Source organism: Ovis canadensis, chromosome X, assembly GCF_042477335.2.
Source record: "Ovis canadensis isolate MfBH-ARS-UI-01 breed Bighorn chromosome X, ARS-UI_OviCan_v2, whole genome shotgun sequence".
In the NCBI taxonomy this organism is placed as follows: Eukaryota; Metazoa; Chordata; class Mammalia; order Artiodactyla; family Bovidae; genus Ovis; species Ovis canadensis.
This window is the reverse complement of record NC_091727.1, coordinates 47717144-47744361: the sequence shown is the minus strand read 5'-3', so window position 1 is coordinate 47744361 and position 27218 is coordinate 47717144. Positions and strand designations below refer to the sequence as shown.

The 27218-nt window shown below is 39.2% G+C and overlaps 1 protein-coding gene across 4 annotated transcripts in view; it reads left to right on the top strand.

Annotated features, from left to right (window-relative positions):
• ARHGEF9 (Cdc42 guanine nucleotide exchange factor 9) overlaps positions 1 to 27218 on the top strand; it is a 456132-nt gene that overhangs the window by 127932 nt on the left and 300982 nt on the right. For all 4 annotated transcript variants that reach the window (XM_070291522.1, XM_070291525.1, XM_070291524.1 and 1 more), the window contains one exon: positions 8964 to 9058. In XM_070291522.1, coding sequence (XP_070147623.1) covers positions 8964 to 9058 — 95 coding nt within the window. The remainder of the gene's footprint in view (positions 1 to 8963; positions 9059 to 27218) is intronic.

The window sequence follows — 27218 nt, the reverse complement described above, 5'->3', positions numbered from 1 at the left end:
TAGTGGACACATATCAAGGCATCAAAGTGGCAGCACATACCCACCAAAATTTCTAAGTCCTATGCCTGAGAATAAGGCATGCTCTCATAATCCCCTGGGAGATCATTCACTTCAGTCGCTCAGTCATGTTGGATTCTTTGCAACCCCATGAATCGCAGCACGCCAGGCCTCCCTGTCCATCACCAAATCACAGAGTTCACTCAGACTCACGTCCATCGAGTCAGTGATGCCATCCAGCCATGATCCTCTGTCGTCCCCTTCTCCTCCTGCCCCCAGTCCCTCCCAGCATCAGAGTCTTTTCCAATGAGTCAACTCTGCACATGAGGTGACCAAAGAACTAGAGTTTCAGCTTTAGCATCATTCCTTCCAAAGAAATTCCAGGGCTGATCTCTTTCAGAATGGACTGGTTGGATCTCCTTGCAGTCCAAGGGACTCTCAAGAGTCTTCTCCAACACCACAGTTCAAAAGCATCAATTCTTCGGCACTCAGCCTTCTTCACAGTCCAACCCTCACATCCATTCATGACCACTGGAAAAACCATAGCCTTGACTAGATGGACCTTAGTCAGCAAAGTAATGTCTCTGCTTTTGAATATGCTATCTAGGTTGATCATAACTTTTCTTCCAAGGAGTAAGCGTCTTTTAATTTCATGGCTGCAGTCACCATCTGCAGTGATTTTGGAGCCCCCAAAATAAAGTCTGACACTGTTTCCACTGTTTCCCCTGTATACCCATCTATTTCCCACGGAGTGATGGGACCAGATGCCATGATCTTGGATTTCTGAATGTTGAGCTTTAAGCCAACTTTTTCACTCTCCTCTTTCACTTTCATCAAGAAGCTTTTTAGTTCCTCTTCACTTTCTGCCATAAGAGTGGTGTTATCTGCATATCTGAGGTTATTGATATTTCTCCCAGCAATCTTGATTCCAGCTTGTGTTTCTTCCAGTCCAGCGTTTCTCATGATGTACTCTGCATAGAAGTAAGCAGGGTAACAATATACAGCCTTGAGGTACTCCTTTTTCTATTTGGAACCAGACTGTTGTTCCATGTCCAGTTCTAACTGTTGCATCCTGACCTGCATACAGATTTCTCAAGAGGCAGGTCAGGTGGTCTGGTATTCCCATCTCTCTCAGAATCTTCCACAGTTTATTGTGATCCACACAGTCAACAGCTTTGGCATAGTCAATAAAGCAGAAATAAATATTTCTCGGGAACTCTCTTTCTTTTTCGATGATCCAGTAGATGTTGGCAATTTGATCTCTGGCTCCTCTGCCTTTTCTAAAACAAGCTTGAACATCAGGAAGTTCACGGTTCACGTATTGCTGAAGCCTGGCTTGGAGAATTTTGAGCTTTGAGAATTTTACTAGCATGTGAGATGAGTGCAATTGTGCAGTAGTTTGAGCATTCTTTGGCATTGCCTTTCTTTGGGATTGGAATGAAAACTGACCTTTTCCAATCCTGTGGCCACTGCTGAGTTTTCCAAATTTGCTGGCATATTGAGTGCAGCACTTTGACAGCATCATCTTTCAGGATTTGAAATAGCTCAACTGGAATTCCATCACCTCCACTAGCTTTGTTCGTAGTGATGCTTCCTAAGGCCCAATTGACTTCACATTCCAGGATGTCTGGCTCTAGATGAGTGATCACACCATAGTGATTATCTGGGTCATGAAGATATTTTCTGTACAGTTCTTCTGTGTTTTCTTGCCACCTCTTCTTAATATCTTCTGCTTCTGTTAGGTCCAGACCATTTCTGTCCTTTATCGAGCCCATCTTTGCATGAAATGTTCCCTTGGTATCTCTAATTTTCTTGAAAAGATCTCTAGTCTTTCCCATTCTGTTGTTTTCCTCTATTTCTTTGCATTGATCGCTGAAGAAGCCTTTCTTATCTCTTCTTGCTATTCTTTGGAACTCTACATTCAGATGCTTATATCTTTCCTTTTCTCCTTTGTTTTTCACCTCTCTTATTTTCTCAGCTATTGTTAAGGCCTCCCCAGACAGCCGTTTTGCTTTTTTGCATTTCTTTTCCATGGGGATGGTCTTGATCCCTCTCTCCTGTACAATGTCACGAACCTCATTCCATAGTTCATGAGGCACTCTATCTATCAAATCTAGGCCGTTAAATCTATTTCTCACTTCCACTGTATAATCATAAGGGATTGATTTAGGTCATACCTGAATGATCTAGCGGTTTTCCCTACTTTCCTCAACTTAAGTCTGAATTTGGCAATAACGAGTTCATAATCTAAGCCACAGTCAGCTCCCGGTCTTGTTTTTGTTGACTGTATAGAGCTTCTCCATCTTTGGCTACAAAGAATATAATCAGTCTGATTTTGGTGTTGACCATCTGGTGATGTCCATGTGTAGAGTCTTCTCTTGTGTTTCGAATAGGGTGTTTGCTATGACCAGTGCATTTTCTTGGCAAAACTCTAGTAGTCTTTGCCCTGCTTCATTCTGCATTCCAAGGCCAAATTTGCCTATTACTCCAGGTGTTTCTTGACTTCCTACTTTTTCATTCCATTCCTCTGTAATGAAAAGAACATCTTTTTGGGGTGTTAGTTCTAAAAGGTCTTGTAGGTCTTCATAAAACCGTTCAATTTCAGCTTCTTCAGCATTACTGGTTGGGGCATAGAGTTGGATTACCGTGATATTGAATTGTTTGCTTGGAGATGAACAGAGATCATTCTGTAGTTTTTGAGATTGCATCCAAGTACTGCATTTCAGACTCTTTTGTTGACCACCATGGCTACTCCATTTCTTCTGAGGGATTCCTGCCCGCAGTAGTAGATATAATGGTCATCTGAGTTAAATTTATACATTCCAGTCCATTTCAGTTCGGTGCTTCCTAGAATGTCGACGTTCACTCTTGCCATCTCTTGTTTGCTGCTGCTGTTGCTAAGTCACTTCAGTCGTGCCCGACTCTGTGTGACCACAGAGATGGCAGCCCACCAGGCTCCCCCATCCCTGTTAGACCACTTCCAATTTGCTTTGATTCATGGACCTGACATTCCAGGTTCCTATGCAATATTGCTCTTTACAGCATTGGACCTTGCTTCTATCACCAGTCACATCCACAGCTGGGTATTGTTTTTGCTTTGGTTCCATCCCTTCATTCTTTCTGGGGTTGTTTCTCCACTGATCTCCAGTAGCATTTTGGGCACCTGCTGACCTGGGGAGTTCCTCTTTCAGTATTCTATCATTTTGCCTTTTCATACTGTTCATGGGTTTCTCAAGGCAAGAATACTGAAGTGGTTTGCCATTCCCTTCTTCAGTGGACCACATTCTGTCAGACCTCTCCACCATGACCCGCCCATCTTGGGTTGCCCCACAGGCATGGCTTAGTTTCATTGAGTTAGACAAGGCTGTGGTCCTAGTGTGATTAGATTGACTAGTTTTCTGTGAGTATGGTTTCAGTGTGTCTGCCCTCTGATGCCCTCTTGCAACACCTACCATCTTACTTGGGTTTCTCTTACCTTGGGTGTGGGGTATCTCTTCATGGCTGCTCCAGCAAGGCACAGCTGCTGCTCCTTACCTTGGATGAGGGGTATCTCCTCACCACCGCCCTTTCTGACCTTCAACGTGGGATGGCTCCTCTAGGCCCTCCTGAGCCCGCACAGCCACTGCTCCTTGGACCTGGGATCGCTCCTCCCTGCCGCAGGCCAGGGGTATAAAGCAGGGGATATGGTCAGAGCTGTTTCCTTCCTCTCTTCCTCTTAGAAAATGAGCCCAACCCCTTAGCAATTCAAAAGCTTTTTAGCAGCTGCTCCACTCCACTGCCAATTGCATCACAGTGACCCACTCCCACCATCCTCCTGACTGTTAACAGCAAATAACAAGCAAATAACTCTCCCTTAGGGAGAGTCTGGCAAATTCAGGATTAATAGCTACCTTGAGGACTGTTATGGGCTTATTTATAAGCTATGGGTGGGAAAATGTACCCCTGAGTTTGGCACTTTCATCTCAGGGATATAAGTGGTTCCCATGTTTTCAAGGTCCCAAACAGACACTTGAGTTAAAAATATCCCTAGGAAGGAGGATGATATCAGGATCCCATTTGGGAAGACTGTTTCAGCTCTTCTTACAACCTTGACTGTGATAGCAATGAGATCCAAGGATCCCATTCCCGTTAAGTTTTGTTTCAGTTCAGTTCATTTCAGTTCAGTAGGTCAGTCGTGTCCGACTCTTTGTGACCCCATGAATTGCAGCACGCCAGGCCTCTCTGTCCATCACCATCACCCGGAGTTCACTCAGACTCATGTCCATTGAGTCCGTGGTGCCATCCAGCCATCTCATCCTCTGTCGCCCCCTTCTCCTCCTGCCCCCAGTCCCTCCCAGCATCAGAGTCTTTTCCAATGAGTCAACTCTGCACATGAGGTGACCAAAGAACTAGAGTTTCAGCTTTATCATCATTCCCTCCATAGAAATCCCAGGGCTGATCTCTTTCAGAATGGACTGGTTGGATTGGCAGTCCAAGGGACTCTCAAGAGTCTTCTCCAACACCACAGTTCAAAAGGATCAATTCTTCGGCGCTCAGCCTTCTTTACAGTCCAAATCTCACATCCATAAATGACCACTGGAAAAACCATAGCCTTGACTAGACGGACCTTAGTCAGCAAAGTAATGTCTCTGCTTTTCAATATACTATCTATGTTGGTCATAACTTTTCTTCCAAGGAGTAAGCAGCTTTTAATTTCATGGCTGCAGTCACCATCTGCAGTGATTTTGGAGCCCAAAAAATTAAAGTCTGACACTGTTTCCACTGTTTCCCCATCTATTTCCCATGAAGTGATGGGACCGGATGCCATGATCTTTGTTTTCTGAATGTTGAGCTTTAAGCCAACTTTTTCACTCTCCTCTTTCACTTTCATCAAGAGGCTTTTTAGTTCCTCTTCACTTTCTGCCATAAGGGTGGTGTCACCTGCATATCTGAGGTTATTGATATTTCTCTCGGCAATCTTGATTCCAGCTTGTGTTTCTTCCAGTCCAGCGTTTCTCATGATGTACTCTGCATAGAAGTTAAATAACCAGGGTAACAATATACAGCCTTGACGTACTCCTTTTCCTATTTGGAACCAGTCTGTTGTTCCATGTCCAGTTCTAACTGTTGCTTCCTGACCTGCATATTGCTCAAGGCCTGAAGGACTTCAGTTTGTTTTTTAGTGCTCAGTCTCTGTCGTTAGATGTTTCTCTATAAACACCCTACCAGTTCCTTTCTCTTGGCTTCTAATCAGGAGTTTCCAAAGGCAGACTATTATAGTGAAAAGAATCAGCTTTTAAGTTGAACAGACCCAGGTTCAGATTTCTGTTCCACCACCTTGTGCAAATTGCATAACCTCTTTGCACCTCAGTTTCACCATCTGAGGAATGAGATGCTGGATAATATCTGACTCATGGGATCATTGTGAAGATTGATTGAGTGAAACAGAATCCATTAATGTCCCTGCCACAGTTTCTGGCTTGCAGGGTGCTCAGTGATGGCAGTTTTCTTCTCCCCACTGCTCTCTACCAGTTCTGAATACCCAAGGACTTACCCCACATACACACAAACAGACATTACTATGGGTCCCAACCTGAATTTGCTACTTCCTCTGATTGTTCATTCATTTTCTCATTCACTCAACACATATTTATTGAACAAAATTAGAAAGTCAATGGAGTTTGCTCTCCAATAGCCTAGTGTGCTGGAAGGAGCAAAAATTTTGAAATCAGACATACCTGGATTTGACTCTTGGCTCTGTCACTTATTAGCGATGTGATTTGGAATAAATAACTTTACTACTTTGAGATTTAGTTTTCTTAACTGTAATGTTAGGGTAATAATTTGAACTTTACAAGCTCAAAGTGGATAGCAAACATAAAAGTGCTTTATAAGCTCTGAGGTGCTATACAACTAGATGGGAATGATAGTAATAGTAATAACAATAAACAAGTTAAGAAATAAGAGTTATGTCTCATACCTATCCAGTGCCCTTACACAGTTGATTATATATATATATATGTAAAATCAATTATATTATGATAATATTGTGTGTGTATATATATATATATATATATATATATATATATGGCAATATTGGAAATGAGATTTACTTTCTAAATGAAGTATTGAAAAAGTGGAAGTGTTAGTCACTTAGACATGTCAGACTCTGTAACCCCATCACCTGTAGCCTGCTAGGCTCCTCTACCCATGGAATTCTCCAGACAAGAATACTGGAGTGGTTTGCCATTCCTTTCTCCAAGGGATCTTCCTGACCCAGGGATTGAACCCGGGTCTCCTGCATTGGAGGCAGAGTCTTTACCATCTGAACCACGAGGGAAGCCCAAATGAAATGTGTGTGTGTGTGTGTGTGTGTGTTTGGGGGGGGGGGGGGCGCTTCCTACTTGAAAGGGCCAGAATTCCAGAGCAGACCCTATGAAAGCATTACCCTTATGCATATCACCCCACATATTTGCTGAGCTGTGCTCAAACCTCTTGAAGCTTGACTGACTCAGAAGCTCTTTTGGCAATGACAATCAAATAATTTCCCACTGAGGATGGTTCATATTGATCTAGAGTGTTGGAAGGTATAGCAAGAAGAACCTAATGCCACTCAGTTAAATGGCTCTGGGGCAGTTGTAAGCAATGCTAACCAAGACACTGGCTGCAGCAAGGTAAAAACAAGCTGATATATCTTTATCTATTAGTTTAGTATATCTGTGGTGAAGGTATCCTTTAACCTTGCTTAATGACTGAGCCAGGTGTTAGAAGACCTGAATTCTCTTACAGGTTTTCTTTTTTTTAAAACTGAAGTGTAGTCGATTTAGAGTATTATGTTACTTTCACGGGCATGTCATAGGGATTCAGTATTTTTGTAGATTATATTCCATTATGGGTTATGGGTAAGATAATAGGTATAACTACCTATACTACATAGTATATCCTTGTTGCTTATCTATTCTATATATAATAGTTTATGTTATTAAAAATTTCATTTTTGAAGCCAATAAATGGGCAAATTCCCAAACAGTAGCAACATAGACTATTTCACAACATTTTAACATCTACTTAGCAGTCCATTTTTGCATTTTGTCTCCTCTAAGCAAATACACCAGATTAAAACAACAGTGCCCTTAATCCCATGTTCAGTGCCTAAGTATTTCCAGTATTTATTTTGAGCACATAATAAAGCAGAGGCAATTACTTTTCTTGAAGATTTTATTTCCATTCCGAGCTTAGCAATTACTTTAGCTTCACATTATTTTTTTTTATAAATGATAACCAAATGGCCTATATAAGTGATTAAAATCATAAAACTATTGTAAGCCAAGTCAATGGTATATATAAAAGTTAAAATGACAATTATACTGGTACATATTTGTTTTGAACCCTACTAAAATATACCAAAATAAGAAGCTTTAGTAAAGAATGAGGTCCTTGGGTAGACGGGGGGATGAAAAGTTATATCATCAAAAATTATTAGGAAAATTGTAGGCAAAAAAATTATTCTAAAATTATTACTAACATAATACTCTAAATAAAGGAGGAAAGAAGAGTACAACATTGGAGTGATAACAATTCAGGAAAACACATTCACCATCCATCACAGACTTGCTCACCACATCAAGAGCACAGCACCAGGCTCTTCAGGCATTGCTACTCTCCCACTAAGTTTCTTTATATGGAACATAAACCTACATTTATGGTAAGAACAAGATTTTATACTGCTTTTTAATCTCACAGCAAAAAAACAGGAAAAATTTGTTAGGGTCAGACTGAAACTCAGACCATGTCTGTCAGACCATGTATGTCTGTTAATCTCATACTCCTAATTTATCCCTCTCCCCTAACTCTTTTCTTTCACAATCACAAGCTTATTTTCTATATCTGTGAGTCTGTTTCTGTTTTGCATGCTGATTTACTTTTTTTTTTCTTTTTTAGATTTTACCTGTAAGTAGTAGCATATAGGGAGAAGGCAATGGCAACCCACTCCAGTTTTCTTGCCTGGAGAATCCCAGGGACAGGGGAGCCTGGTGGGCTGCCGTCTATGGGGTTGCAGAGTCGGACACAACTGAAGCAACTTAGCAGCAGCAGCAGCATATAGTACATTCTTTCTCTGACTTATTAGACTAAGCATATTATTCTCTAGGTCCACCTACATCACTGAAAATGGCAATATTTCATTATTTTTATGGTTTCAGGATCTTTTGTGGTTCCATATACATTTTGGGAGGGCTTCCCTCATAGCTCAGTTGGTAAAGAATCTGCCTGCAATGCAATTCCTGGGTCGGGAAGATCCGCTGGAGAATGGATAGGCTATCCATTCCAGTATTCTTGGGCTTCCCTTGTGGCTCAGCAGGGAAAGAATTCACCTGCAATGTGGGAAACCTGGATTCAATCCTTGGTTGGGAAGATCCCCAGGAGAATGGAAAGGGTACCCACTCCAATATTCTGGCATGGAGAATTCCATGGACTGTATAGTCCATGGGGTCACAAAGAGTAAGAAATGACTGAGCAACTTTCACTTCACATACATTTTGGGATAATTTGTTATAGTTCTGTGAATAATGTCATGAGTATTTTGGTAGGGATTACTTTAAATCTGTAGATTGCTTTGGGGGAGTATGGCCATTTAAACAATATTACTTCTTCCAGTTCAAGAGCACTGGATATCTTTCCATCCCTTTTATCATCTCCAATTTCATTCATTAATATTTTATAGTTTTCAGAGTGTAGGTCTTTCAACTCCTTGGTTAAGTTTACTTCTGCATAGCTTTATGTGATTTTTAAATGGTATTTTTCAAAAATTTTCTCTTTCTGATATTTCTCCCCATTAGTGGAATCACTTGAGCATAACCTTACCTCCCATGCCTCACTCACCTCAGTTCTGGTGGTTCTGAGTGGTATACTAGGTTGACCAGCAGCCAGAACCTCTCTAAAAGAAGCTGCAGTCGGTATTCAATCTAAAGGGTATTCTTTTACCACAGATAACTTGGATCAGGGCTCCAAGACACTAGAAACCTGCAAGAACATTGGTGGATTATTGAAACCTCAGGGACCAGGAACTGAGCATATTAATGAGGTAAGATCTCTTTTCTTAGTTCCTTTGGAACTTACTGGGCATCCAAGACCATTTATTTTCTCTAAGATTTTTTTTTATTAGACAAACTGCAAATATTAGAGCTTCCAGTATGTGAAATGGAGACAATTTTTTAAATGGTTTTAAAATGGGTTTATTTTATGACTATAAAAAAAAGGAGCATTAACCTTTTCTCCCTGAGGTTAATTTTCCTATGAGATAAATTGAAGACTTTTTTATGACTTCCACACACCCTGCTGCTGCCAATGTATTTGGCTGCCTTTCCTGTAGCAGACTGGATGGTGGACTGTGAGATTTTTAGGGCATATGTAATTTGATTTACTTTTATTATATTCTTTGGGTTCATAAACATGGGTGGCATGTTTATATGCATTTCCTTGGAGAAGATGTTTTATAAATGCAGATATAATACCTGATGCTTAGGAGTTCAGAGGCTTCTCTACCTCCATGTGTTCATATCCGTGTCTGTTGAGTACTTATGTGAGTGTAGTAAGTGTAGTTTTTTCTTGTTATAGCTCTGTGCATGTGCATGCTTGTTCACATATACTTATTAAAATATACGCATCTTTGTCCATCTACATATCTGAATTAGAGTACTTCCTTTATGCATGTATGGTTGTCCTTGAGCATGACTACAATGTGTTTTTCTAACTGAAGTTTTTGTTTGTGTGTGCCCCCTTTCTGTCTCTCCCTTTCTATATATCTGTATATCTCTATATCAATATCTTTTTATCTGAGTTTATCTTTGGGTATTTTGACATTTGATACTTTTTTGTATGCATTTGTATCAATGGGCCTCTTAATTGGCATCTTTTTGCTTGAGGTGTGTGCCAATATCTGTTTTCTATTATGTCTCTATGTCTGCATGAGTCAGTTTATGCAGGGACAAGTATCTACAGCTCTGTGGTTAAACCCCGGTGAGAAATTACAGCTAAGAATGCAATCCCCAGAGATATCTGGCCTAGTGACTTAGCTTTCACTAATCATTACCCTCCAACTTGAATATTGTTGCTCAGAAATAGACATCTAGTCACAGCAGTTCAAGCCTGTTTCATGACAAAAACTCTTGGTCAGGGAGAGGTGTCATGAAGTTGAGAGTTTTGTTTTGTTTTGTTAGTTTGGCAGTTGCAAAGTGTGGCCCAGAGGAAAAGTTTTATGGCACTTGGCTTGCCTTCTGTTTGCTGCCTCTGCTCACTTCCTTTCTTGCCATTCTTCCCTCACTTGAGTTCCTTGGTCCAGATTCAAACTGATTCATTACTCCTAATACAAATGGCATCAACAGACAAATCTGAACACCTGTTTTCATTTCAGCCAGATCTCCATGCTGGTCCTCTTTTTATTCAGAGAACAAATGATCAGCATACTTCTAATCAATAGTTTTTGTATGCTCAAAGGCAACAACTAGTCATGTGTGATAAGGCCCTTGCTTTGGGGAAGCCAGACTTTGTAAGGCCTCAGGAAATGAAATCCAGGGAGGTGGTTCCAGCAGGATAAATTGTCCAGACTCAGTGATTAAAGGGAATGATGGAAGTCACCAAGAAATCCTTGGGGAACTCTATGGCATTCACAATACTTGAAATACTTAAGCAATTGTTTTTGTAGTCCTGGTCCATCCTTAGTATTTTCATGAGAGTAATAATAGTAATAAAAATGGCTTACATCAAATGGTCTGGATTCTCAGAAAGAAAGGAGCTTTAAAATCGAAGGCTAGAAAGATAATACAGTTAGATGTAGTATAATTAACACAGACTTGATAATCAAGACACCCGAGTCCAATATTGGTTTTGCTATGTTTGCTAATCTTAAGATTGTTTAAGATCAACTTGAGACTTATTCTCTGACTCTGTTAAATAGGGGCAATAGTATGATGCCTTGCCCTCTCAGGATATGAAGCTCCAAAGAGATAATGGATGTGGCTGCATTTTAAAAACTTTAACACATATTATTGTGATCAGAATCTCTACTCTGTATAGAAAAAATTCACCAGATCCAGAGTTTGCCTATAACCTAGAGTCAGGAGAAACACATTGGATCCTGAAACTCAAAGGTCATCCTCCTCAACTCTTCTAAACTACTTTCTCCTCATCAACTGATTAATAAGAGAGAATCTAGAGTAATTTGGTTCAGTTTTATTAATATATAATTTACTCAAATTAAAACTCACCAAGTTTAACTGTGAAATTTGAGACAGTTTGAAAAATATGTATAGTGACATAACTACCAACATAATCATGATATAGAACATTTTATTACCCCCCAAAGTTCCCTCATGTCCCTTTATATTCCATTCTGTCCTCCAACTCCCCTGGCAGTTACTGATATGCTTTTGAGTTCTATAATTTTGCTAGAATTTTTGAACCTGTGATAATTAATTTGTCCTCAAAAATTTGTAAGGACAGTAATGATCCTTATTCTGAATCTTTCTGGGAACTGAAATGATTTTTTCTAAGTCACTCATTGTGTCTGTTTATTCATTAATTTCTTCATTCAGAAGACAGACTATGTGCCAGGAACTGAGCTGGGTGCTTAAATACAGAATTTTAAAAGGCAAGTATGCTCTCAAGGAATCCATGGTCTAATTAGGAGAGAACAATAAACCAGTGAGGAATCAGATCAGTGGGGTACATCCTAAGGAAAAAAAAAGATCGAGCCCAAGTTTGTAAAAGAAGTGCTTCACTGTTTGAAAAAGTCAAGGAAACAGATTAGGTCCTGAATCCCAGAGGAGGTGTTCTTTGACAAATGATCAGAAGTTCTGAAAATGGTGTGTGTGTTTAGAGTGGGTGGTGAGAGGTATAGGATTGTTGTGAAGACAACAATCAGCACATCTTGCATGGGAAACTGCAAGATGGATGGGTGAGGAAGTGAACATCCTGGAAAATTTCAAAAGAGTCCTAAAAGGGAGGAGTACTAGTGGGCTTGATTATAACCATGACATCAAGTTGGCAACTTTTAGGGAGAGCCAGAGTGATAATTATCTTTTGAAACCTTGGGGTATTGGGGCTTTCAAGACGAGTTGGACAAAAGTTCAGTGTTGAGAACAGATTTCCTTGCTCAGAATGCAAAGATATATTATCTCAGGACCTGGAAGATCTTGCAAGATGTCATTTGCATTTTACCAAGAGCACAAGATCAGTAGCGGCTATATTCTTCTCAGCCCACACTTGGCTACATACTGAATATTATGGGAGCTTCAGTTTGTAGGAAACTCAGAGCTGGGAGTGATGTGTATGTCATGAAATTGTTATGCTGCCAGCATTGCTGTAACTGACTATGAACTTTAGAAATAGGTGAATCTCACTCTCCCAGAAGCCAAAACATTTCTTGAAGGAAAAGCTTTCCTCAGAAATTGGGCTCTGGATTCAGACAGGTAGGTACCGGGGTCCAGCCCCAGTTGGATCCAGAGTATCTGAAGCATGAATGGCATTGGTGACTGAGATTTAAGAGATGTAGAGACAGATAAGAAAAGAATTTTGCAGTTAAGAAAATAAAGGAGAGAAAGAGGCTGATATTCTTTAGTTTACTCAGAAAGCCAATAAAGCCCCAGCACGGGACTTGCACTGTTCACATAGGCCACAGGCGCCCTCTTGAATAGCAGAAGATTCCTCACCTTGGGCACCTTCTCGAGTGGGTCTTAGAAGCCCGGGCAGAGAAGTGAACTCAGAGGGCCCCTGCACTCCAGGGAATCAACCTGAAAAGGAAAAACAGAAAGAAAGAACAACACGGGGAGACCAAGCTTCAGTGAGCAAGGCCCATCACTTTATTTTCAGAGGGAGCTTTTATACCCTGAGTTGTACATTAAGCAAAGTGAAAAATGCAGAGTCAGTTCAACATTCTATCAGTATTAACTTTTATCGATACTAGGTTTCTTCCTGCATACCATTTCATAAACAAGGGTCTTATTTTTTGTACATTATCTTCTGGCTCAGAGGCCTGTTGACATTTTATGATCCCTTTTTGATAAAGGTTGATCAGCTAAAAGAGGTACATCAAGGGTGTATCTAGTCACCCTGCTTATTTAACTTCTATGCAGGCTACATCATGAGAAACGCTGGGCTGGAGGAAGCGCAAGCTGGAATCAAGATTGCCAGGAGAAATATCAATAACCTCAGAGATGCAGATCACACCACCCTTATGGCAGAAAATGAAGAACTAAAAAGCCTCTTGATGAAAGTGAAAGAGGAGAGTCAAGAAGTTGGCTTAAAGCTCACCATTCAGAAAACTAAGACCATGGCATCTGGTCCCACCACTTCGTGGCAGATAGATGGGGAAACAGTGGAAACAGCAGCTGACTTTATTTTTTTGGTTTCCAAAATCACTGCAGATGTTAATTGTAGCCATGAAATTAAAAGACACTTACTCCTTGGAAGAAAAGTTATGACCAACCTTGACTGTATATTAAAAAGCAGAGACATTACTTTGCCAACAAAGGTCCGTCTAGTCAATGCTATGGTTTGTCCAGTGGTCACATATGGATGTGAGAGTTGAACTACAAAAAAACCTGAGCACCGAAGCATTGATGCTTTTGAACTGTGGTGTTGGAGAAGACGTCCCTTAGACTGCAAGGAGATCCAACCAGTCCATCCTAAAGGAGATCAGTCCTGGGTGTTCATTGGAAGGACTGATGTTGAAGCTGAAACTCCATTAATTTGGTCACCTGATGTGAAGAGCTGACTCATTTGAAAAGATGCTGATACTGGGAATGATTGAGGGCAGGAGGAGAAGGGAATGACAGAGAATGAGATGGTTGGATGGCATCACTGACTCAATGGACGTGAATTTGGGTGGGTTCTGAGAGTTGGTGATGGACAAGGAGGCCTGGCAAGCTGGGGTTCATGGGGTTGCAAAGAGTTGGACACGACTGTGTTACTGAAGTGAGTGAATTACTTTACGATATTGTAGTGGTTTTGGCCCTACATTGACATGAATCAGCCATAGGCGCACATGTGTTCCACATCCAGAAGCCCCCTCCCACCTCCCTCCCCATCCCATCCCTCAGGGTCATCCCAGTGCACCAGCCCTGAGCACCCTGTCTCATGCAGTGGACCAGCGATCCACTTCACATATGATAATATATACTTTCAACTCTACCCTGTCATATCATACCACCCTTGCCTTCTCCCACAGAGTCCAAAGGATTGTTGTTTACATCTGTATTTCCTTTGCTGTCTCTCATATAGGGTCATCATTACCATCTTTCTAAATTTCATATATATGCATTAATACACTGTATTGGTGTTTTTCTTTCTGGCTTACTTCACTCTGTATAACAGGCTCCAGTTTCATCCACCTCATTAGAATTGATTCAAATGCATTCTTTTTACGCACAGAGCAATATTGCATTGTGTATATGAAATATACAGCTTTCTTTATATATATATATATGAATTTATATATTTTAATTGGAGGTTAATTACTTTACAATATTGCATTGGTTTTGCCATACATCAACATGAATCTGCCACAGGTATACATGTGTTCCCCATCCTGAACCCCCCTCCCTCCTCCCTCCAAGTACCATCCCTCTGGGTTGTCCCAGTACACCAGCCCCAAGCATCCAGTATCATGCATCGAACCTGGACTGGCAATTCGTTTCATATATGATATTATACATGTTTCAATGCCATTCTCCAAAATCATCCCACAGAGTCTGAAAGACTGTTCTATACATCTGTGTCTCTTTTGCTGTCTTGCATACAAGGTTATCATTACTATCTTTCTAAATTCCATATATATGCATCAGTATACTGTATTGGTGTTTTTCTTTCTGGCTTACTTCACTCTATATAATAGGCTCCAGTTTCATCCACCTCATTAAAACTGATTCAAACATATTCTTTTTAATGGCTGAGTAATACTCCATTGTGTATATGTACCACCGCTTTCTTATCCATTCGTGTGCTGATGGACATCTATGTTGCTTCCATGTCCTGGCTATTATAAACAGTGCTGTGATGAACATTGGGGTACATGTGTCTCTTTCCCTTCCGGTTTCCTCAGTGTGTATGCCCAGAAGTGGGATTGCTGGGTCATATGACAGTTCTATTTCCAGTTTTTTAAGGAATCTCCACACTATTCTCCAGAGTGGCTGTACTGGTTTGCATTCCCACCCACAGTGTAAGAGGGTTCCCTTTTCTCCACACCCTGTCCAGCATTTATTGCTTGTAGACTTTTGGATTGCAGCCATTCTGACTGGCGTGAAATGGTACCTCACTGTGGTTTTGATTTGCATTTCTTTGATAATGAGTGATGTTGAGCATCTTTTCATGTGTTTGTTAGCCATCTATATGTCTTCTTTGGAGAAATGTCTATTTAGTCCTTTCACCCATTTTTTGATTGAGTCATTTATTTTTCTGGAATTGAGCTGCATAAGTTGCTTGTATATTTTTGAGATCAGTTGTTTGTCAGTTGCTTTATTTGCTATTATTTTCTCCCGTTCAGAAGGTTGTCTTTTCACCTTGCTTATAGTTTCCTTTGTTGTGCAGAAGCATTTAATTTTAATTAGATCCCATTTGTTCATTTTTACTTTTATTTCCATTATTCTGGGAGGTGGGTCATAGAGGATCCTGCTGTGATTTATGTCAGAGAGTGTTTTGCCTATGTTCTCCTCTAGGAGTTTTATAATTTCCAGTCTTATGTTTAAATCTTTAATCCATTTTGAGTTTATTTTTGTATGGTGTTAGAAAGTGTTCTAGTTTCATTCTTTTACAAGTGGTTGACCAGTTTTCCCAGCACCACTTTTTGTCAAACATAAGGTGTCCATAGGTGCATCGTTTTATCTCTGGGCTTTCTGTTTTGTTCCATTGATCTATATTTCTGTCTTTGTGCCAGTACCATACTGTCTTGATGACTGTGGCTTTGTAGTAGAGCCTGAAGTCAGGCAGGTTGATTCCTCCAGTTCCATTCTTCTTTCTCAAGATTGCTTTGACTATTCGAGGTTTGTTTGTTTGTTTTTGTATTTCCATACACATTGTGAAATCATTTGTTCTAGTTCTGTGAAAAATATCGCTGGTAGCTTGATAGGGATTGCATTGAATCTGTAGACTGCTTTGGGTAGTATACTCATTTTCACTATATTGATTCTTCCGATCCATGAACATGGTATATTTCTCCATCTATTAGTGTCCTCTTTGATTTCTTTCACCAGTGTTTTATAGTTTTCTATATATAGGTTTTTAGTTTCTTTAGGTAGATATATTCCTAGGTATTTTATTCTTTTTGTTGCAGTGGTGAATTGAATTGTTTCCTTCATTTCTCTTTCTATTTTCTCATTATTAGTGTATAGGATTGCAAGGACTTCCTGTGTGTTGATTTTATATCCTGAAACTTTACTATATTCATTGATTAGTAATTTTCTGGTGGAGTCTTTAGGGTTTTCTATGTAGAAGATCATGTCATCTGCACACAGTGAGAGTTTTACTTCCAATTTGGATTCCTTTTATTTCTTTTTCTGCTCCAATTACTGTGGCCAAAACTTCCAAAACTATGTTGAATAGTAGTGGTTCAAGTGGGCATCCTTGTCTTGTTCCTGACTTTAGGGGAAATGCTTTCAGTTTTTCACCATTGAGGATAATGTTTGCTGTGGGTTTGTCATATATAGCTTTTATTATGTTGAGGTATGTACCTTCTGTTCCTGCTTTCTGGAGCGTTTTTATCATAAATGGATGTTGAAATTTGTCAAAGACTTTCTCTGCATCTGTTGAGATAATCATATGGCTTTTATTTTTCCATTTGTTAATGCGGTGTATTACACTGATTGATTTGTGGATATTGAAGAATCCTTGCATCCTTGGGATAAAGCCCACTTGGTCATGGTGTATGATCTTTTTAATGTGTTGTTGGATTCTGATTGCTAGAATTTTGTTAAGGATTTTTGCATCTATGTTCATCAGTTATATTGGCCTGTATTTTTCTTTTTTTTGTGGCATCTTTGTCTGGATTTGGTATTAGGGTGATTGTGGCCTCATAGAATGAGTTTGGAAGTTTATATTCCTCTGCAGTTTTCTGGAAGAGTTTGAGCAGGATAGGTGTTAGCCCTTCTCTAAATTTTTGATAGAATTCAGCTGTGAAGCCATCTGGTCCTGGGCTTGTGTTTTTGTTTTTTCTTTTTTCACATTTTTCTGTTTTTAAAATTATTTATTTATTTAGTATAAATTTATTTAATTTAATTGGAGGCTAATTCCTTTACAATATTGCATTGGTTTGCCGTACATTGACATTAATCCGCCACAGGTGTACATGTGTTCCCCATCCTGAATCTCCCTCTCATGTCCTTCCCCATCCTATCCCTCTGGGTCAGCCCAGTGCACTAGCCCCAAGCACCCTGTCTCATGCATTGAACCTGGACTGACAATTTGTTTCATATATGATAATATACATATTTCAATGCCATTCTCCCAAACCATCCCACCCTCACCCTCTTCCACAGAGTCCAAAAGACTGTTTTATACATCTGTGTCTCTTTTGCTGTCTCACATACAGAGTTATCATTACCATCTTTCTAAATTCCATATATATGACTTAGTATACTGTATTGGTGTTTTTCTTTCTGGCTTATTTCAGTCTATATAATAGGCCCCAGTTTCATCTACCTCATTAGAACTTATTCAAATGTATTCTTTTCAATGGATTAGTAATACTCCATTGTGTATATGTACCACAGCTTTCTTACCAATTTGTCTGCTGATGGACATCTAGGTTGCTTCCATGTCCTGGCTATTATAAACAGTGCTGCTATGAACATTGGGGTACATGTGTCCCTTTCCCTTCTGGTTTCCTTGCTGTGTATGCCCAGCAGTGGGATTTCTTGGTCGTATGGCAGTTCTATTTCCAGTTTTTTAAGAAATCTCCACACTGTTCTCCAGAGTGGCTGTACTGGTTTGCATTCCCACCCACAGTGTAAGAGGGTTCCCTTTACTCCACACCCTCTCCAGCATTTATTGCTTGTAGACTTTTGGATTGCAGCCATTCTGACTGGCATGAAATGGTACCTCATTGTGGCTTTGATTTGCATTTCTCTAATAATGAATGATGTTGAACATCTTTTCATGTGTTTGTTACTCATCTGTATGTCTTCTTTGGAGAAATGTCTATTTAGTTCTTCGGCCCATTTTTTGACTGGGTAGTTTCTATTCTGGAGTTGAGCTGCAGTAGCTGCTTGCATATTTTTGAGGTTAATTCTTTGTCAGTTGCTTCGTTTGCTATTATTTTCTCCCATCCTGAAGGATGTCTTTTCACCTTGCTTACAGTTTCCTTTATTGTGCAAAAGCTTTTAATTGGCTGGAAGATATTGGATTACAGTTTCGATTTCTGTGCTTGTGATGGGTTTGTTAAGATTTTCTGTTTCTTCCTGGTTCAGGTTTGGAAAGTTACACTTTTCTAACTTTCTAACTTTTCTAAGAATTTGTTCATTTCTTCCCAGTTTTCCATTTTATTGGCATATGGTTGCTGATAATAATTTCTTATGATCCTTTGTATTTCTGTTTTATTCTGTTATGATTTCTCCATTTTCATTTCTAATTTTGTTGATTTGACTCTTCTCCCTTTTTTTCTTGATGAATCTGGCTAATGGTTTGTCTATTTATTTACCTTCTCAAAGAACCAGCTTTTAGTTTTGTTGATTTTTTTTTTGCTAAGGTCTCCTTTGTTTCTTTTTCATTTATTTCTGCCCTAATTTTTGTGATTTCTTTCTTTCCACTAATCCTAGGGTTCTAGATTTCTTCTTTTTCTAATTGTTTTAAGTTTTAGAGTTAGGTTATTTATTTGATTTTTCTCCTGTTTCCTGAGGTAAGCTTGTATTGCTATTAACCTTCCCCTTAGCACTGCTTTTACTGAGTCCCATAGGTTTTGGGTTGTTGTGTTTTCATTTTCATCCGTTTCTATGCATATTTTGATTTCTTTTTTGATTTCTTCTGTATTTCTTCTGTATTCTGTATGTTTGTATTTTTAATATTTTTTTTCCTGTAGTTGACATTTAGTCTTACTACATTGTGATCAGAAAAGATGCTTGGAATGATTTCATTTATTTGATTTTACCAAGACTAGATTCAAGGCCTAGGATGTGGTCTATCCTAGAAATATTCCATGCACACTTGAGAAAAAGTTGAAATTCATTCTTTTGAGGTGAAATGTCCTGTAGATATCAATTAGGTCTAACTGGTCCATTGTATCATTTAGAGCTTGTGTTTCCTTGTTAATTTTCTGTTTAGTTGATCTATCCATAGGTGTGAATGGGGTATTAAAGTTTCCCACTATTATTGTGTTACTGTTAATTTCCCCTTTCATACTTGTTAGCATTACATATTGTGGTGCTCCTATGATGGGTACATATGTATTTATAATTGCTATATATTCTTCTTGGATTGACCCTTTTATCATTATGTAGTATTCTTCTTTGTCTCTTTTCACATCCTTCCTTCAAAGTCTATTTTATCTGATATGAGTATTGCTACTTCTGCTTTCTTTTGGTCTCCATTTGCATGAAATATCTTTGTACAGCCCTTCATTTTCAGTCTGTATTTGTCCCTTGTTTTGAGGTGGGTCTCTTGTAGATAGCATATATATGGGCCTTGTTTTTGTATCCATTCAGCCAGTCTTTGTCTTTTGGTTGGAGCATTCAACCCATTTGCATTTAAGGTGAAGTGAAGTGAAGTGAAGTGAAGTTGCTCAGTCGTGTCTGGCTCTTTGCGTCCCCATGGACTGTAGCCAACCAGGCTCCTCTGTCCATGGGATTTTCCAGGCAAGAATACTGGAGTGGATTGCCATTTCCTTCTCCAGGGGATCTTCCTGACCCAGGGATCGAACCCGGGTCTCCTGCATTGTAGACAGACGCTTTCCCCAATTATTGATAAGTATGATCCCACTGCCAATTACTTTGTTGTTTTGAGTTTGAGTTTATACACCTTTCCTGTGTTTCTTGTCTAGAGAAGATCCTTTAGGATTTGTTGGAGAGCTGGTTTGGTGGTGCTGATTTCTCTCAGCTTTTGCTTCTCTGTGAAGTTCTTGATTTCTACCTCACATTTGAAAGAAATCCTTTCTGGGTACAGTAATCTGAGTTACAGGTTTTTCTCTTTCATCACTTGAAGTATGTCCAGCCATTCCCTCTGGTCTGAAGAGTTTCTATTGAAAGATCAGCTGTTATCCTTATGGGAATCCCCTTGTGTGTTATTTGTTGTTTTCCCCTTGCAGTTTTTAATATTTGTTCTTTGTGTTTGATCTTCATTAATTTGATTAAAATGTGTCTTGGGGTGTTTCACCTTGGGTTTATCCTGTTTGGGACTCTCTGGGTTTCTTCAACGTGGGTGATTATTTATTTCTCCATTTTAGGGGAGTTTTCAACTATTATCTCCTCAAGTATTTTCTCATGGTCTTTCTTTTTGTCTTCTTCTTCTCGGACTTCTATGATTCGAATGTTGGGGCTTTTAACATTGTTCCAGAGGTCTCTGAGATTGTCCTCATTTCTTTTAATTTGTTTTTCTTTTTTCCTCTCTGTTTCATTTCTTTCTGCCATTCTGTCTTCTACCACACTTATCCTATCTTCTGCCTCTGTTATTCCACTGTTGTTTCCCTCTAGAGTGTTTTTTAAATCTCATTTACTGCATTATTCATTATATAGTGACTCTTTTATTTCTTCTATGTTCTGGTTAAACCTTTCTTGCATCTTCTCAATCCTTGTCTCCGGGCTATTTATCTGTAACTCCATTTGTTTTCAAGATTTTGGATCATTTTCACTATCATTGTTTGGAATTCTTTATCAGGTAGATTCCCTATCTCTTCCTCTTTTGTTTGGTATGGTCGGCATTTATCCTGTTCCTTTACTTGCTGTATATTTCTCTGCCTCTTCATCTTGTTTATATTGCAGTGTTTGGGGTGGCCTTTCCATATTCTGGGCTTCACTGGTGTCTCAGAAGTTAAAGTGTCTGCCTGGAATGCAGGAGACCTGGGTTCGATCCCTGGGTCAGGAAGATCCCCTGGGGAAGGAAATGACATTCCGCTCCAGTACTCTTGCCTGGAGAATCCCATGGAGGGAGGAGTCTGGTAGGCTACAGTCCATTGGGTCACAAAGAGTCAGACAAGACTGAGTGACTTCACTTTCACGTTCCATATTCTGGTAGTTTGTGGAGTTCTCTTTATTGTGGAGTTTACTTGCTATGGGTGGGGTTGTACAGGTGGCTTGTCAAGGTTTCATGGTTAGGGAAGCTTGTGTCGGTGTTCTGGTGGTTGGAGCTGGATTTCTTCTCTCTGGAGTGCAATTAAGTGTCCAGTAATGAGTTATGAGATGTCAGTGGGTTTGTAGTGACTTTAGGCAGCCTGTATATTGAAGCTCAAGGCTATGTTCCTGTGTTGCTGGAGAATTTGCATGGTATATCTTGCTCAGGAGCTTGTTGGCCCTTGGGTGGAGCTTGGTTTTAGTGTAGGTACAGAGGCTTTTGGATGAGCTGTTGTCAATTAATGTTCCATGGAGTCAGGAGTTCTCTGGTATTCTCAGGATTTGGATGTAAGCCTCCTGCCTCTGGTTTTCAGTCTTATTCTTACAATAGCCTCAAGACCTCTCCATCTATACAGCATCGATGATAAAACATCTAGGTTAAAGATGAAAAGTTTCTGCACAGTGAGGGACACCCAGAGAGGTTCACAGAGTTACATGGAGAAAAGAGGGATGAGGGAGATAGAGGTGACCTGTAAGAGAAGGGGGGGGGGGAATCAAAAGGGGAGAGAGCAATCTAGCTAGTAATGAATTCCCTACGTGCTCTCCACAGCCTGGAACACCCAAAAAGGTTCATGGAGTTACATAGAGAAGAGAAGAGGGAGGAGGGAGATAGAGGTGACCAGCAGGAGAAGAGGGAGAGTCAAAAGTAGAGATGCAGATCTAGTCAGTGATCAGTTCCCTAAGTGTTCTCCACAGCCTGGAATATCCATAGAGATTCACAGAAAAGAAGGGGGAAGGAGGCGATAGAGGTGACCTGGAGGAGAAAAAAGAGAGTCAAAAAGGGGAGAGAGCAATCAAGCTGGTAATTACACTCCTAAGTAAAAATGGGCACTGAAAATTAGATTTGTAAAGGTACAAAATTGATAACAAAGACCAAAAGGCAAAGATTAAAAATCTAGTGTTGAGGTCAGACCTTCAAAAATACAATATTTAAAAAAATTACAAAAATTATAAAAGTATATATGAAATTTGCTTTGAACATAGGGACTTTTTTTTTTTGCAACAGATGTGTATAATGGACTTTTGGACTCAGAGGGAGAGGGAGAGGGTGGGATGATTTGGGAGAATGACATTCTAACATGTATACTATCATGTGAATTGAATCGCCAGTCTATGTCTGACGCAGGATGCAGCATGCTTGGGGCTGGTGCATGGGGATGACCCAGAAAGATGTTCTGGGGAGGGAGGTGGGAGGGGGGTTCATGTTTGGGAATGCATGTAAGAATTAAAGATTTTAAAATTTAAAAAATAAAAGACTAAAAATTAAAAAAAAATGAAAATTAAAAGAGTAGTAAAGGACTTAAAAATTTTAAAAAATGATAATAGTAAAATATATCTAGGAATTTCTCTGGAGCTGTTGCAGGCACTGTGGGGTCAGTTCAGTTTCAGATCATTCCTTGTTCCAGCTTATACTTTTTCTTGAGGTCTCTAGGCCCCTTCCAATGTAGTTGGTGCCAACTACAGTGTTTTAATCTGTTGCACATGTCACTTCCCAAGTGGTTCCCTCTGTTCATTTTGACCTCTTCTGTTTGTAAGTCTCTTCAGTGTCTAATTTCCACCCTGACACAAGGGGGTGGAGGTGGTCACTTATTTAGGCTCACTTTTTCAGTTGTGCTGTGGGGAGGAAGGAACACTGTAAACAAATATCACTGGCATGTGTGGGGAGTGCTTGCAGTGTCTGGGCTACACTGAGTTTGCCCCCACTCATGGCATGTGTGCTTTCCTGGTCTACTGCTCAAGCTCCAGGTTGCTCTGCAGGGGAACTGTCTAAATTGCAGCAAAGGCTTTCCTGTTCTTCACCATCTCCCAGAGTTTGTTTCAACTCATTTCCACTGAGTCACTGATGCCATCCAAACATCTCACCCCCTTCTCCTCCTGCCTTCAATTTTTCCCAGTATCATTCTTTTCCAGTGAGTTAGATATTTGCATCAGGTGGCCAAAGTATTGGAACTTCAGCTTCACTGTGAATCCTTCCAATGAATATTCATGGCTGATTTACTTTAATATTGATTGGTTTGATCTCCTTGCTTTTCAAGGAACTCTCAAGAATCTTTTCCAGCACTGTAGTTTGAAAGCATCATTTTTATGGCTCTCAGCCTTGTTTATGGTCGAACTCTCACATCCATACATGACTACTGGAAAAACCATAGCTAAACTATACGGACAATTGTTGGCAAAGTGATGTCTCTGTTTTTCAAAATACTGTCTAAGTTTGTCATAGCTTTTATCCCAAGAAGCAAGTGTCTTTTAATTTCATGTATACAGTCACTATCCACAGTGAATTTGGAGGCCATGAAAATAAAATCTGTCATTTCTATTTTTTCCCCATCTATTTGCCATAAAGTAATGGGACAGGGTGCCATGATTTTCATTTTTTGAATGTTGAATTTTATGCCAGATTTTTCACTCTCCTCTTTCATCTTCATTAGTGGAGTTTTTTAGTTAGTTCCTCTTCACTTTCTGCATTAGGTGGTGTCATCTGCTTATCTGAAGTTATTGATGTTTTTCCTGGCAATCTTGATTCCAGCTTGTGATTCATCCAGCCTGGTATTTCACATCATGTACTCTGCCTATAAGTTAAATAAGCAAAGTGATGATATAAAGCTTTAACATACTCCTTTCCCAATTTGGAACCAGTTCATTGTTCCATGTCCAGTTCTAACTGTTGCTTCTTGCCCTACATACAGATTTCTCAGGATGCAGGTAAGGTGGTCTGGTATTTCCATCTCTGTAAGAATTTTCCAGTTTGTTGTGATTCACAACAAAGTCATAAACTAAAGTCAAAGACTTTAGTGTAGTAATGTAGCAGATGCTTTTCTGGAATTCCCTTGCTTTTCTGTGATCAAATAGATGTTGGTAAATTGATCTCTGGTTCTTCTGTCTTTTCTAAATCCAGCTTCTACATCTGAAATTTCTCAGATCAGATACTGTTGAAGTCTAGCTTGAAGAATGTTGAGCATTACCTTGCTAGCATGTGAAATGAGCAGAATTGTGTAGTAGTTTGAACATTTTTTTTGCCATTGTCCTTCTTTGGCTTTGGAATGAAAACTGTCATTTTCCAGTCCTGTGGCCACTGCTGATTTTTCCAAATTTTCTGGCATATTGAGTGTGGCACTTTCACAGCATCATATTTTAGGATTTGAAATAGCTCAGATGGAATTCCACCACCTCCACTAGCTTTTTTGGTAATAATGCTTCCTAATGCCCATTTGACTTCGGACTGCAGGATGTCTGGCTCTATGTGAGTGACCACACCATTGTGGTTATCTAGGTCATTAAGACCTTTTTTGTATAACTCTTCCATATATTCTTCCCACCTCTTTTTAATACCTTCTGCTCCTGGACCTTATATGTAAATAGATTAAATATTCCCACCAAAAGACATAGAGTGGCTGAGTGCATACCAAAACAAGACAAATATATATGTTCTCTACAAGAAACCCACTTCAGACCTACGGACATATATAGACTGAAAGTGGGGGCATGAAAAAAGATAGCCCATGCAATGGAAATCAAAAGAAAGCTGGAGTAGAAATAGTCACATCAGAAAAAATAGACTTTATAATAAAGACTGTTGCAAGAGATAAGGAAGGACACTAGATAATTATCAAGGGATAAATCTGAGAAGATAAAACAATTGTGAATATTTATGTACCCAACACCGGAGAAGGCAATGGCAACCCACTCCAGTACTCTTGCCTGGAGAATCTCAGGGACAGAGGAGCCTAGTGGGCTGCTGTCTATGGGGTCACACAGAGTCGGACACAACTGAAGCAACTTAACAGCAGCAGCAGCAGCAGCATGTACCCAACACAGAAGCATCTTGATACTTAAGACAAATGCTAAGTGGCATAAAAGGTGAAATCAACAGTAACACCATAATAGTGGGGGACTTTAACACCCTGACTTCCCTGGTGGCTCAAGTGGTAAAAGTGTCTGCCTACAATGCAGGAAACCCAGGTTCGATCCCTTGGCTGGGAAGATCCCCTGAAGAAGGAAATGGCAACCCACTCCAGTATTCTTGTCTGGAAAATACGATGGACAGAGGAGCCTGGTTGGCTACAGTCCATGGGGTCACAAAGAGTTGGACATGACTAAGTGACTTCACTTTCACTTTAACACCCCACTTACTCCAATGCACAGACCATCCAGACAGAAAATTTAAAAAACAAAAGCCTTAAATGACACATTATACCAGATAGAATTAATTTATATTTAGAAGACATCCCAACTGAAAGCAGCAAAATATACTTTCTTCTCAAGTGCACTTGGAACATTCATGGTAGATCTTATCTCGGATCAGAAATCAAGCCTTTGTAAATTTAAGAAAATTGAAATCATATTAAGCATTTTTCCAACCACAATTTTTAAAATAAATTATAGGAAAAGGCTGTAAAAAAAACCCAAACACATGGAGGCTAAACAGTATGCTACTAAATAACCAATAGATCATTGAAGATATCAAAGATGAAATTTAAAAATATCTAGAAATAAATAACAATGAAAACATGGTGTCCTCAAACCTATGGAATGCAACAAAAGAAACTCTAAGAGGGCAATTTATAGCAATACAATCTCGCCTCAAGAAAGGAGAAAAATCTCAAATAAACAACCTAACTTGACACCTAAATCAACTAGAGAGAAAAGAACAAACAAAACCCAAACCAGCTGAAGAAAAGAAATAATAAAGATCAGACCAGAAGTAAATGAAAAAGAGATGAAGAAAACAATAGCAAAGATCAATGAAACCAATAGTTCTTTGAGAAAAACAAAGCTAAATAAACTTTAGCCAGACTCATCAAGAAAAAAAAGGAGAGGATCAAATCAGTAAAATTAGAAATGAAGAAGGGTATGTTACAACTGACACAGCACAAATACAAAGGATCATAAGAGAATACTACAAGCAACTATATGCCAATAAAATGGCCAACTGGGGAAAAAATGAACAAATTCTTAAAAAAGTACTATCTTCCAATACTGAGCCAGAAGAAAGAAAATGTGAACAGACCAATCACAATTAATGAAAATGAAACTGATTAATAATTTTCCAACAAACATAAGTCCAACACCAGATGGCTTCACAGGCAAATTCTATCAAACATTTAAAGAAGAGCTAATACATATCCTTCTCAAACTCTTCCAAAAGTTAGTAGACAAAGGATCATTCCCCAACTGATTTTATAAGGGTATCATCACCCTGATACCAAAGCCAGGCAAAGATACCACACAAAAAAGTTACATGCTAATATCACTGATAAATATAGATGCAAAAATCTACAACAAAATAGTGAACCAAATCCAACAATATATTGAACGTATTATATACCCTGATCAATTTGGATTTATCCCATGGGTGCAAGGATTCTTCAAGACATGAAAATCAATCAATGTGATACATTATATTAACAAATTAAAGAATAAAAACCATATAAACATGTCAATAAATACAGAAAAAGCTTTTAATAAAATTCAACACTCATTTATGTTAAAAACTCTCCAAAAGTGGTCTTAGACAGAACCTACCACAACATAATAAAAGCCATATATGACAAACCTACAGCTAATAACATAGTCAGTGTTGAAAAACTGAAAGCATTTCCTCTAAGATCAGCAACAAGATAAGGATGTTACTCATAACACTTTTGTTCAACCCGCTTTTGGAAGTCCTAGACACAGATATCAGAGAAGAAAAAGAAATAAAAGGAATCCATATTGGGGAAGAAGAAGTCCAACTGTCACTGTCTGCATATGACATGATATTATATATAGAAAATCATAAAGATGCTCCTAGAAAACTAGTAGAGCTCATCAATGAATTTGATAATGTTGCAGGATGCAAAATTAATACAGATAAATCTCTTGCATTCATATACACTAACAAAGAAAGTTAAGAAAGAGAAATTAAGGAAACAATCTCATTTAATATCACATGAAAAA